Consider the following 14,024-nt stretch of genomic DNA (forward strand, 5'->3'; position numbering starts at 1 on the left):
GGCCAAGGGGTTCAGCTTCTACCACATCCTGATCGTCTACAACAGTGTAACCAGTACATAGCTCTCCCGTCTCTGTCTGTCTATGACAACTTCCGTCTATATAAAACGTAAAATCTACATTTTCTAAGGGGGTGTCACGTATGTCGGGCCTTGCAGTAAAGGTCTGATTCAGGTGTTCCATACAGTCATGCGTGTCAGTATTCTTGCCTAACTCATCATCAACCAGGGTCTCCTCACCTCTCACCCTTTGTGTCTCTAGAGACACATACGGAAGGTATGTAGCTGGATTTAAGGTGCTACATCATTTGATGGTGATGTTTGAGGATGCCATCAGGGCTAGTTCCCACTTTGTGAATCTAGCTGAAGAAACATGTCTGGTTTGGGCTGAATTTAACAGAGCTGATACAGCATGGGGTGTATAGATAGTTGAATTATGTCCTAATACTACGTCCTCGCTCTTACTTACCAGAAGAGCCGTTGTTGCTACACTTCTAAGACATGTTGGGAGTGATCTTGCCACATTGTCTAATTGTACACTGTAGTATGCTACCGGTCTGCTAGCGTCACCATGTTTCTGTGCGAGGACACCTGCTGCACAACCATCAGCTTCTGTACAGAATAGCTCAAAAGGCTTTTCATAATCAGGTATTCCCAATGCAGGTGCTCTAGTCAGACTGTCTTTAAGATTAAAGAACGCTTGCTCTGACTCTTCTGTGTGTACGACATGTTCTGGTTTTGAGGAAGAGACTAGCTCCTACAATGGTAATGTCAGAATAAAAAAACCTGGGATCCAGGATCTACAGTAGCCACACATCCCCAAGAAAGTACGAATCTGCTTCTGGCTCTGCGGCAGAGTCATGTGTTGTATGGCCTCAATTCTGTCGGTTGTCAGGTGTCTTAGCCCCTTAGTGAGGCAGTGTCCTAAGTATTTGACCTTAGTCTGACATGGCTGTAATTTATCCTTTGCCACCTTGTGCCCTGTTTGTGAAAGATGAAGCAACAACAATTTAGTATCATGTAAACATGCCATAAAAGAATCAGAGCACAACAACAAATCGTCCACATATTGAATTAGAACAGACCCATTGTGGGGTTGAAAGGATTGCAAACAGTCATGTAAGGCTTGGGAGAAAATACTGGGGCTGTCAATGAACCCCTGGGGTAGTCTGGTCCATGTGTATTGCACTCCCCTGTAGGAGAATGCAAAAAGGTATTGGCAGTCAGGGTGAAGAGGGACTGAGAAGAAAGCAGAACATAGATCAATGACAGTAAAATGACTGGCAGTCGGTGGAATCTGCATGAGGATGACAGCTGGATTCGGCACTACGGGGAATTGGCTCTCAACAACTTTATTAATTCCCCTTAAGTCCTGGACTAATCTATAGCCCCTCTCCCCGTTCTTCTTCACAGGGAAAATGGGACTATTTGCTGTACTGGCTGTACGAATTAAAATCCCTTGTTGTAACAGCCTCTCAATAACAGGATATACCTCTAGTTCCACCTCCGGTTTTAATGGATACTGTGGGATTTTTGGAGCTATCCTACCACTTTTTAGATTGACCATGACAGGGGCTACGTTTGCCATCAGTCCAGTGTCCTGTCCATCTGTGGTCCATAGTGAACCTGGTATTTCCAGCAACATCCCCTTTACTTGAGATGGACTTTGTTCTATAACAGGAGAGTGTAACATTAACCTTTGAGGGGTGTCCAATATATCCTGTACCTCATGTGCGACCTTCTCCGGTATATCTAAGAACACACCATCAGAAGTACAGTATATGACACATCCCATTTTACATAACAAGTCTCTCCCTAGCAAGTTAGTAGGAGCCGCCGCAGCCAAGAGAAACGAATGCTTGGTATGCAGGGGCCCGATAGTAACCTTAGCTGGTTTTGTTAGTGGATAATGCAACACTTTTCCCGTTACCCCGATGGCTGGAATTGTTTTACTGGTCACCTGTAGATTGAAAGGAGAGGTTATCACAGACCGGGCCGCCCCTGTAACTACAAGAAAAGTTTCTTTCCTACCAGCTATGTCAACTATCATTGTTGGTTCTTCACTCTGACTCTCAGTTAACCTCACTGGTTGTAGACTACAGGTATGACCTGACCCCTAGCGCTGACTATCATTTTCCCGCCGTAGCGTACCGTACGCAACTTTTCAGACAAAGACAACCAAGTTTGCTCGACTTTAATTGAAATGATTTTTTTCAATTTGCTGACTTCGACATGGGATACAGCTCACCAGAGCTCCAGTTTGAATCACTGAGTGTGTGGCTTCACCACGGCGCCGAGGGAGTTCTTCCTATATTCTCCTAGGAGATGATGAGACAGGAAGGGATGAAGAAGAAACTCTTCATATGTCGCCTTTTCTATGAAGCTTTGCCGAGGGTGGTTGGTTCTTTACTGATGCTCAGCGCCCACTTATAGAGGTTTAGGTTTGGGATCTGGGGAACACTTCTCAACTCTACAGATGGATGAAATTTAGCCTTGCAGAGATTCTTCTTGCGCCTTGCTCTGCAATATCGGGTCTGACAGGTGAAACAGGAACAATGTGTCTTGCCAGGTACGGAGGTCCATAGGAGGATGGGAGCAGGGTGAAGGCAGGTTTGCCCCTTATCAGGCTGGAACAAGATCAGTACTTCCCAACCACAAGCTGATGTAGCGCAATTAATTTTTTTTTCAAGCAGCTGGTGAGTTAGGACACAAATCAATATCCAATAGTAGCTGAAACTCTGGTTTTCGGTACTTGGAAATCACCCATAGTTTTAGGTTGCACTGGGAGGTAGATGTGTCAGTGAGTAATGGAATCCAGTCCTATCTCAAGTCACCAGGCACCCTTTCGGTGTGCACCAGCTAGGAATAACCGTAGCTGGGCCAAGTCACGTCTGCAATGCTCAATTTCGTCCACTCTTGCTGGTGGAAGCGGAAATGTGGGATTACACTGTTGGGCTCCCCCAATGACTCGGGCAAGGTTTTTCAAGCACCCAACTTTCTTTATATTACACCAAGTTGTGGTATAATTCTGATGGGTTTTCAGTTCTGAAGGGTTTTCAGTTCTGAAGGGTTTTATTTTTTAACACACGAGCACGTGCCTAGACTGGCTTCCCTTCTGGTGCTCCACATTTGTGTTTATTTGGGTGTAGCCCGCACTATCTATATATATTTTACAGTTTTTATAGCATCTGGCTCATTTTGTGTTTGTGAGTACAGGAATATCGCCTTACAGGTGTTACACAGGGCGTTATCTGTTACATGAGGACATCTACAACATATACACACTGATATGCTACATAAAGTTTACCTTTATATAAGTTATATCACACTATACACAAAGTGTTGTAGTGGGTAAAGAATGTTTAATTCTTGGTATGTTTTTATATTATAGTTTATTCTTCCCATGATCCTCTCTGGCTCACAGGATGGTGACCATTCTCACTTTGGTACTTTCTGCTCTGCCTCAGTCGTCTCCCCTGAACAGCTGTAAATGAGCAGCAGGTAGACAGTCTCAGATAGAAGTATCAGTCACACAATCTTCACATATGTTGGGATATATTAAATTGTCCACTGTATGTTGTTTTTTGGTATCACTAAATGAGACTTTAAGATTTACAGCTCTTGCTGAATGTTTAGATGTCACAAAGTTTTGCAATTTAGGGATTTCCATTATCCTGTAGTTTTTTTCTGAATGTGCAAAAAAGACAAGAAGTACTTATTTTATAAATATAACCCCTGTCCTACATGCACGGTCTATTAGAGTGTATATAGCGCTTACCTCACCTACTATCTTCCATAGGTCCATTCTGAGTCTTCTGTCTACTTTAAGCCCTCACTTCAAACTGCATTGATTTGTTCAAGCAGATGATACATCCATGGAGGGGCTGCATATAGAGAACTCAGATAGGTGGGCCCACGGATGTCTGGAGCTGCAGGAGATGTGTACACTCTACTTTCCTGTATAAAGGAAACAAGCCCCCCCCCCCCCCCCCAAAATTCCTTAAATGTGGAGCTTCATTTACCTTGATGTATCTCTCAGTGCTCAGGATTACACAGTAGTGATAAAGAGATCTACTGAACGTGTGACGCCGATACTGTGTTTTTCAGGAGTATTAAGTAGGACCCAGCACCCCATCACAGTGCCTGAATCTCTCTCGCTGATTTATCAGAAAGTCATTGACCAGAATGTCCAGAAACTGACCACACAGATCATTCAGCTGCTGACTGGAGAGGTGACTGCTGAGAATGGGACATTATACAGTAACACCAGGGGATGTGTCTGGATGATGACTGTGTCATTGTGTGTGTTAGGTTCCTACAAGGTGTCGGGTTGAGTGGGAGAAGTCTGAAAAAGTTTATAGGAAGACGCAAGGATGGAGAATCACCGGCCCGTCACATCACTGGGTAAGAAGAGACTTTTATTTCTTGTAACGGAGAGAGCAGTTTTTAGGGCAACCAATATACTCATCATCTGTTAATCATATAAAAGCAATGTAATCAGTCACTGTGTGTTTCCTACAGATGGATCCAGTAACAGAAATACCCCAGAGAGATATCTCCATCCTCATTATTCACAGGATTGTACAGGGACAAATCACAGTATCCCACAGGAGTATCAGGTAGATGACATTTTAAGGTCTCAACAAATCCCAAAATTCCCAAATGAATTCTCAATATATGATCTGTTAAAAAGCTTTGTGGATCTTATACACACAGCAATTTCATAGCAATTTAATAAATCATATTATTAATTTTGATATTATTATTGTTTTGTGGGCTAATAAGGATGATGTTCTGACTGATATTAAAGTAGAAATTATAGAGGGAGAGGAAGAGACGTATGTGAGACGTGATCAGCAGTGTAAGGAGGAGGAAATCCCTACAGATATCAGTACAGGTGAGTAATGAACACTTATTACAGAAGTCACCTTATTTAGTCACTTTAATAGACATAAATGTTGCATCCTCCTCTGTCATTGCAAACTAATGAGGAAAAAGTATCTGCCCAATGGGACAGTCAGGAGCCATCAGCTCCTGTTAGACTCTTGCTCACATCATCGTATTGTGTCTTACCAGCCCAGAGATCTGACCAGTCTGCTCCTCACATCATATCAGTGTGTGCTACCAGCCCAGAGATCTGACCAGTCTCCTCCTCACATCATATCAGTGTGTGCTACCAGCCCAGAGATCTGACCAGTCTCCTCCTCACATCATATCACTGTGTGCTACCAGCCCAGAGATCTGACCAGTCTCCTCCTCACATCATATCACTGTGTGCTACCAGCCCAGAGATCTGACCAGTCTCCTCCTCACATCATATCACTGTGTGCTACCAGCCCAGAGATCTGACCAGTCTTCTCACATCATATCACTGTGTGCTACCAGCCCAGAGATCTGACCAGTCTCCTCCTCACATCATATCATTGTGTGATACCAGCCCGAAAAAATGACCAGTCTCCTCCTCACATCATATCATTGTGTGCTACCAGCCCAGAGATCTCACCAGTTTCCTCCTCACATCATATCAGTGTGTGCTACCAGCCCAGAGATCTCACCAGTTTCCTCCTCACATCATATCATTGTGTGCTACCAGCCCAGAGATCTGACCAGTCTCCTCCTCACATCATATCACTGTGTGCTACCAGCCCAGAGATCTGACCAGTCTCCTCCTCACATCATATCATTGTGTGTTACCAGCCCAGAGATCTCACCAGTTTCCTCCTCACATCATATCAGTGTGTGCTACCAGCCCAGAGATCTCACCAGTTTCCTCCTCACATCATATCATTGTGTGCTACCCGGAGATTTGACCAGTCTCCTCCTCATATCATATCAATGTGTGCTACCAGCCCAGAGATCTGACCAGTCTCCTACTCACATCATATCTTTTTGTGCTACCAGCCCAGAGATCTGACCAGTCTCCTCACATCATATCACTGTGTGCTACCAGCCCAGAGATCTGACCAGTCTCCTCCTCATATCATATCACTGTGTGCTACCAGCCCAGAGATCTGACCAGTCTCCTCCTCACATCATATCATTGTGTGCTACCAGCCCAGAAATCTGACCAGTCTCCTCCTCATATCATATCATTGTGTGCTACCAGCCCAGAGATCTACCAGTCTCCTCCTCACACTGTCTGCTGTATCTCATGGGATGTCAGAATGAAAAGACTCCATGAATTAACCCATGAACCTCCTGTACAGTACATCTGGTGGTACTACCCATTATCCTCTCTATACTACCACGTGTCATTAATCATTATCTTCCGTGTGTAATAATTCAGGAATAATTTATCCTCGGCTGTATATTAACACTATAATAATGCAAAATATGAGATTATTCCCCTCCATCTAGGATCGCAAAGTACACTTCACCCAAACTCCACCTTCTGACACACGTGGAACTATAAACACACACCTGTCATTGCACAGTAAGACCCCTCCAATCTATTTGCTTGGATGCTCTTTACCCTGCTCTGCCCTTGTACTTTACTTTTTGCTGTTACCCATCCGTGTCCTGCTCCATTCTCCTACTGTGTCCTCATGTTCTCTGCTCTTTGTAATGGTGTGAGACCTAAGTCTAGTGTAAACACATATCGAGGATTCGCTGCTAGTTTAACCCAAGTCTACGCTACTTTTGAGGCTCCAGTGTATGTGTGTGTGAGGGCAGAGTCTAGCTGGACAATGTCACTGGCTAATGAGGCTTCCTGTCCTAGGATGCTGGCTAGGCATTGTGTAAAGTCTGCATTTTGGCTGAAGTTGTCCAATCTGGATACAATCTGCCTGTCACTGTGGCTGGGTCTGTGCAATGTGCTCGGTAATGCATTTATTTTTTAAATCTCTTTATTTTCGACAACCGGTACGGTAAAACTGGCAATGCAGTTTTTAATCGCAATTAATTATTTGTGGTTTTTAAATTGATAGTAAAATAACATCTGTTTCCATATATTTATTCTATTTCCAGCAAATGGATGCAAACACAGGAATATTTCAGAGGGAAAATGTATTTTATCTACAGATTGTGAGATAGAAGATAACATCACACAAGATTCTTCAGGAGAGAACCCAATTACCCTAAATATACATCCAATACTTCACAGAGCAGATAAATCATCTGATTCCTCTAATCATGAGGAATATTCTCCTGATAACACAGATATTGTTACACATAGTACATCTCAAACAGATACTATATTTCTATGTTCTGAGGGTGAAAAAAGCTTTATGGTTAAATCATCTCTTCATAAACATCCGATACCTCACTCAACTATGAAACCATTTCCATGTTCTGAGTGTGGGAAATGTTTTACACGGAAATCAAATCTTCTTGAACATCAGAGAACTCACACAGCTGTGAGACCATTTCCATGTTCTGAGTGTGGGAAATGTTTTACACGGAAATCAAGTCTTCTTGAACATCAGAGAACTCACACAGGTGTGAGACCATTTCCATGTTCTGAGTGTGGGAAATGTTTTACAAAGAAATCAAATCTTCTTGAACATCAGAGAACACACACAGGTGTGAGACCATTTCCATGTTCTGAGTGTGGGAAATGTTTTACATATAAATCAAAACTTATACAGCATCAGAGAACTCACACAGGTGTGAGACCATTTCCATGTTCTGAGTGTAGTAAATGTTTTACATATGAATCAAAACTTATACAGCATCAGAGAACTCACACAGGTGTGAGACCATTTCCATGTTCTGAGTGTGGGAAATGTTTTACACGGAAATCAAATCTTCTTGAACATCAGAGAACTCATACAGGTGTGAGACCATTTCCATGTTCTGAGTGTGGGAAATGTTTTACACAGAAATCAAAGCTTCTTGATCATCAGAGAACTCACACAGGTGTGAGACCATTTCCATGTTCTGAGTGTGGGAAATGTTTTACACAGAAATCAAATCTTCTTGAACATCAGAGAACTCACACAGGTGTGAGACCATTTCCATGTTCTGAGTGTGGGAAATGTTTTACACGGAAATCAAAGCTTCTTGAACATCAGAGAGCTCACACAGCTATGAAACCATTTCCATGTTCTGAGTGTGGTAAATGTTTTACATATAAATCAAGTCTTCTTGATCATCAGAGAATTCACACAGGTGTGAAAGCATTTCCATGTTCTGAGTGTGGGAAATGTTTTACACAGAAATCAAGTCTTGTTGCACATCAAAGAATCCACACGGGTGTGAGACCATTTCCATGTTCTGAGTGTGGGAAATGTTTTATACGGAAATCAAATCTTCTTGAACATCAGACAACTCACACAGGTGTGACACCATTTCCATGTTCTGAGTGTGGAAAATGTTTTACACAGAAATCAAATCTTCTTGAGCATCAGAGAACTCACACAGGTGTGAGACCATTTCCATGTTCTGAGTGTGGAAAATGTTTTACAAGGAAATCATATCTTGATGGACATCAAAGAATCCACACAGGTGTGAAACCATTTCCATGTTCTGAGTGTGGAAAATGTTTTACAAGGAAATCATATCTTGATGGACATCAAAGAATCCACACAGGTGTGAAACCATTTCCATGCTCCGACTGTGAGAAATGTTTTACACAGAAATCACGTCTTGTTAAACATCAGAAAATTCACACAAGAGAAAAGCATGGGGCAGGGACTGATGTGAATGTGTTCTCTGTTGAGCGCTGTGGAATTAGTGGCGCTATATAAATAAATAGATGATGATATGAAACAATGCTGCTGCAATACTTCAAATATTGGAAACACAATTGATATTAATAAGTAAAATTTAACAAATGGACAGTAAATATATATACTTTCATACGGTTTTATCAATCAACTAATCAAAATGGGTGTAACAAAACATTGTGTTGTCTAAGTACATAAAATACCATATCAAAGGTATTTTTCTACATTTGTCCTAAGTATACATACATTATAAGTAACATACAACATCTCAGTTCTTCAATACTTTTGTTGCTGAATGTAGTGTAGGTGCGCTCATGCACTTTGTATTGTGCCAGGATGTGAAAAAGAGATTTTGTTTTGCAGTGTGAGGTGTTAAAATGAGGTTCCAACGTTGTGGAGTCTATATTCACTGGGGCCTTCCCACTGTAGCAGGTGGCTACAGGGCCTGTATCTTTCCTACAAAAGGATTTGACTTTTAGGCATGTTTAGAGGTGATGGAGGTCAGGCCTATATTTTTAAATGTGCTTTTCTCTTTCCTGCCATTGGGGGACACTGCGAGACATTGGGGTATAGTAGTGGGCTCAGGAGTCTTGTCACTTTAACTGCTAAGTCTTTGGACTCCTCCCCTGCTATGCCCCTCCTCTCCAGAGAGATCCTCAGTTTTTTGTAAGTGACTGGAGAGTTAAGGTCACTAGAGTATAGGCTTCTGCCTATACTCTGTTTAGTCTTATAGGTTTACACGTTTTTATTTTCCTGTCCCTATAGGTGCAGCGCAGGGTTCTAGGAAGACCCAGGAAAACAGTAAGACCTGGCTCTGCTCTCTGGGGTCCCTCAGCGCAGGTATCAGAAGTCTGGCGCTCTTTTACCTTGCACCCTCTGCCGGCATTCCATAGATAGATAGGTAGGGGGGCTGTGTGAAGAAGCCTGTTTTAGCGGAGGGAATCCGCGGCCACAGTTCCCTACATAAGAGCGATCAGAGGGAGAAAGAGTGCTTCAGCCTCTTCTCCCCTGCCGTGTCCTTGCCGGCAGGTCCCCGCTCGCCCCTATGGCAACGAGCAAGTTTAGATTGGGGACATAGCGGCGCTCACACTATTATGAGTTGAGTTTCACCGCTTTATTGGACAAGCGCTTCTGGGCAGATTTTAATATCAGCGCTTCCAGCGTTTCTGGGCGGCCATTTTGGAAGGTCTTCATGGGACCCAGATAGCGGAGGCAAGCAGGGCGGCCAGAAACGGAGGAAGGGGTGAAGAGTTTACGATATGCTCCTTCCCCCCAAGCTGTTACCCGGGCGCAGCACCGAGTCTGCTTGTGTAGAATCACTAAAGAGACAGCGTGCCAGCGCTGCCTGAAAACCCCTTCTGCTTTGCCTTTCCTCTGCGGACAGACTTCTGGATACAGGCTTGTATTGGAATAGTCATTGTGGGGGTGTAATTTTGTTTAGTGAGTTATTTCTTGGTAAATTTTCACAAACAGTACTTTTCAGGTTTTGTTTGCATTAGGAGGAGTGCTTATAGTTTGTGAGACTTTCTGATATAGGAGTCTCCAGAACTTATCAGTCTCCCTTTTGTCTGCTTTTCTTTTAATAATAATTTTAAGAAGCAGGACAATGGCTGAGAAGGGGACTGCTAAAGGCAAGGGTCACTCTGTGCCTTCTGTAATGTATTTTACCTGTGCAAAATGTAATACAGAACTTTCTGTTGGACACACAGACCGAAACGCCTTTTGCGCAGCTTGTACTGCGGACGCTCAGAGGCGAAACAGCGCAGTCCAGAAGGTATCCTCTGCAGTGGTGGAACCGCTTTGGCTGCAATCCTTCCGTTCGACTGTGGAAAGACTGACGACCGTTATGCTGCGGGTAACAGAGGTACGTGAAAACACTACCCCACTTACACTTGCAGGCAGTCAGTCTGACGAAAACGCTTCCACGTCACAGGCGGGGGCAACCCACAGGGAAGATAGGTTACTAGCTATTTCCCAGAGGGGTAAGAGAACTCTTAATGATATAGGTCTGGACCTAGATCAGGGCTCTAATCTCTCCTCGGCAGAGGAAGGCGAGGGAGATGTAGACCCGGAAGGGGAGGGCCGTTATGATCTGGACTCAGTTTCCACTAGTGTGGATAGTCTAATTTTAGGAATCAGGCATACCTTAGGGTTTGCTTATCCTGAGCCCTCAACTTCCACGGGTATATCTCTATTTAAAAGAGCTAAGACTCAGTTGGCTACATTCCCTCATTCTCCAGAGATGTTGGAGATTATTTCGGAAGCTTGGCATAAGCCAAATAAACAATTTATGATGCTGGAAAAAAATTAAATCCCCTTATCCTCTGCCACCTGAGGACACAGTATAATGGGAGTCATTACCTAGGGTTGATACCCTGGTAGCCCGTTTAGCTTCATCTTCGGCTATTCTTGTTCAAGAACGGATAGCTCTAAAGATTACACGGACAAAAAAGTGTGATTTAACCCTTCGCTCAGCATACACTGCTGTAGGAAGCTTGTTTAGACCAAATATGCCCGTGGCCTGGGCTAACAAGGCCGTGCAATTATGGAAGCTTTGATTAAAGGTCTTAGAGACAATACTCCACGTACAGAACTCTTAAATCTTGCAGAGCATGTACTAGAGACCTGGGAGTATGTGGCAAACGCATCCAGGGATGCAGTGTCAGTGAATACTAAGGCCTCCGCTCTTATTGTAACGGCTCGTTGTAACGTAGGGTTACGGACATGGTTGGTTGATGCAGACTCTAAGAGAGCATTAGAGAATTTACCTTTTGACGGATTAACACTATTCAGGGCAGAGCTCGAAAGGGTTATTCAGGAGACTACAGGGGGAAAGAGCACTTCTCTTCCCTATGTCTCCAACAGGTCCCGTCAGGGTAGGTTTCGCTCCTTTCTGAGTTTTTCCCGTGGGGGAGGTACCCTTAATATAGGGCAGTACTCAGCGTCAAGGGCATCCGCTAATAGAAGCAGAGGAGGAAGAGGTGCAGCGAGGAGAGGTTCTTCTCGCCCAACAGACAAGCCCTCCTCGTGACAGAGTTCTTCGGGGGGAGCATCAGGTGGGGGCACGTCTGCTTCAATTCAGGGATCAGTGGTGGATGTCCACAACAGATCTCTGGGTTCGAGGAATTGTGTCCCGGGGTTATGTCATAGGCCTAGCCCACTCCCCCGTCACAGATTCTTCGTCACTCCTCTCCCCTCTTGTCCCCTCAGACGTGTCGCACTTCAGGAAGCTATTCAAACGTTTCTGACTGCGCAGGTAATAGTTAATGTTCCTCCTTTAGAAAGGGGTCTAGGTTTTTATTCAAACCTCTTCCTGGTGCCAAAGCCAGATGCATCCTTCCGGCCCATCCTGGATCTTCAGTCATTAAACAAGCAGCTGAGTATTCAAAAATCTCGCATGGAATCCCTTCACTCTGTGATAGCAGGGATAGAAAAAGGGGAGGTTTTGGCATCGTTAGACATCAAGGATGCTTATCTGCATGTACCAATTTGGGGAGGGACACCAGGGTCTCCTTCGGTTTGCAGTAGGAGAGGCTTATTTTCAGTACAGGGCTCTCCCCTTCGGCCTGGCTACCGCCCCCAGAGTCTTTACCAAGATCATGGCAGTCATGGCTAGTCTTTTGCGCCAGAAGGGTATAACAATTATCCCTTATCTAGATGACCTCGGGTTGAAGTCACCGTCTGCACTTCTTCTACCCCAACAGATTCAGACTGTTATGCAGTTTCTTCAGAGTCACGGCTGGGTGTTGAATATACCCAAGTCAGCTCTTAAGCCAACTCAACAGATGCGCTTCTTGGGTCTGCTTTTCGATACTCAGTCTCTGAGAGTTTATCTTCCAGCAGAAAAAGTCTTAGCTCTGCAGAAAAGGACCAGAGCCATGCTAATGAAAAAGAAAGTCTCGCTACTCATACCCCATTCATACTGCACCAAAAACCCGGGTTTTTGCAGGGGCACGCTGAAAAACCCGGGTCTTGGTGCAGTATGAATAGTCCAACCCCAAAATCCCAGGTCTAAAATCCCGGGACTTAGACCCGGGATTTTGCGAGGGGTAATTTTCAGCCAGCGGTGTCTCCGGTGCGTTGCCGGCTGTCAGGGGGACCTCTGTGTACTAAAATGACATCATTTTAGTACCCAGAGGTCCCCCTGACAGCCGGCAACTCACCGGAGACACCGCTGGCTGAAAATAAGTAAAGTAAACATTTGTTATGTATTTTTTATTAATTAAAATTATTTTTTTACACTTTTTTTTTTGTAAAACCCGGGTCGGGCAGGTGCAGTATGAACCCGCCCGACCCGGGAATCTTCTTATCTATACTGCCCTGTGCCCCGGGTTAACAACCCGGGATATTGCCGGGGCGGCAGTATGAAAGTAGTATAAGTTGCAGAAAACTTCTGGAGACAATGGTCTCGTTATTCGAGGAAGTTTCCTTTTGTGCAGTTTCACTCCCGTCCACTTCAGGCAGAGATCTTGCGAAAGTGGTCAGAGTCTCAGAGGAATTTAGAAAAACGGATTATTCATCTGTCCACGGCCACAAGGCTGTCCCTTGGCTGGTGACGTCCCAATCCAACTCGGAGAGAGGCCAGTCCTTACAGACCTGGTCTTGGACCTTAGTCACAACAGACGCCAGTCAGTTGGGGTGGGGGGGAGTAACAGGAACCCTGAGGCTTCAGGATCTATGGTCCCCTCAGGAAGCCACTCTTCCTATAAATGTTCTAAAGCTCAGAGCAGTGTACAATACTCTGATAGGAGCCCAGGAATTTCTAAGAGGAAAACCTCTTCAAATTCAGTCAGACAGCGCCACCACGGTGGCGTACATAAATCACATGGGGGCTCTCGCAGCGCGGCTGCCATGTGAGAGACCAGACGCAGATTAGCGGGGGCAGAACATCAGGTCCCCAAGATTTCAGCTATTCACATTCCGGACATACTCTTCATCCCGGGGAATGGGCTCTAAACAGTCAGGTATTCACCTTACTGGTGGAACGTTGGGGCCGTCCGGACATAGACCTGAGGGCGTCCAGACTGAACCATCAGGTTCCGCGCTACGGCGCAAGAGCTCGAGACCCAGTGGCGGAAATAGTAGATGCAATGTCGGCCCCTTGGCAGTACCGGATGGTGTACATTTTCCCGCCCATTCCAATGATTGCGCGGGAGCTAAAGAAGGTGAAGAGGGAGAGAGTTCCTGCTATTCTAATAGCTCTATTTGGGCCACGCAGAGCGTGGTTCTCAGATCTGCTGTTATTAGCAGGGGCTCCTCCATTCCGGCTTCCCATGCAGGCAGATCTTCTGGTTCAGGGTCCATTCCTTTACCAAGAAGGTTTAGATCAGCTGGCTTAGACGGCCTGGCTATTGAAACCCT

At 44.7% G+C, this 14,024-nt stretch overlaps 1 protein-coding gene across 1 annotated transcript in view; it reads left to right on the forward strand.

The window, feature by feature from the left end:
- The window catches only part of LOC142112127 (uncharacterized), a 43,877-nt gene extending 35,039 nt beyond the window's left edge, over window positions 1-8,838 (forward strand). Inside the window, exons 3-7 of the mRNA XM_075193964.1 lie at window positions 4,105-4,229; window positions 4,309-4,401; window positions 4,519-4,616; window positions 4,725-4,894; window positions 6,964-8,838. Coding sequence (XP_075050065.1) covers window positions 4,105-4,229; window positions 4,309-4,401; window positions 4,519-4,616; window positions 4,725-4,894; window positions 6,964-8,684 — 2,207 coding nt within the window. The 3' untranslated portion in view covers window positions 8,685-8,838. The remainder of the gene's footprint in view (window positions 1-4,104; window positions 4,230-4,308; window positions 4,402-4,518; window positions 4,617-4,724; window positions 4,895-6,963) is intronic.
- Window positions 8,839-14,024: the final 5,186 nt, after the last annotated feature.

Source organism: Mixophyes fleayi (assembly GCF_038048845.1).
Source record: "Mixophyes fleayi isolate aMixFle1 chromosome 12 unlocalized genomic scaffold, aMixFle1.hap1 SUPER_12_unloc_3, whole genome shotgun sequence".
NCBI classification, from domain to species: Eukaryota; Metazoa; Chordata; class Amphibia; order Anura; family Limnodynastidae; genus Mixophyes; species Mixophyes fleayi.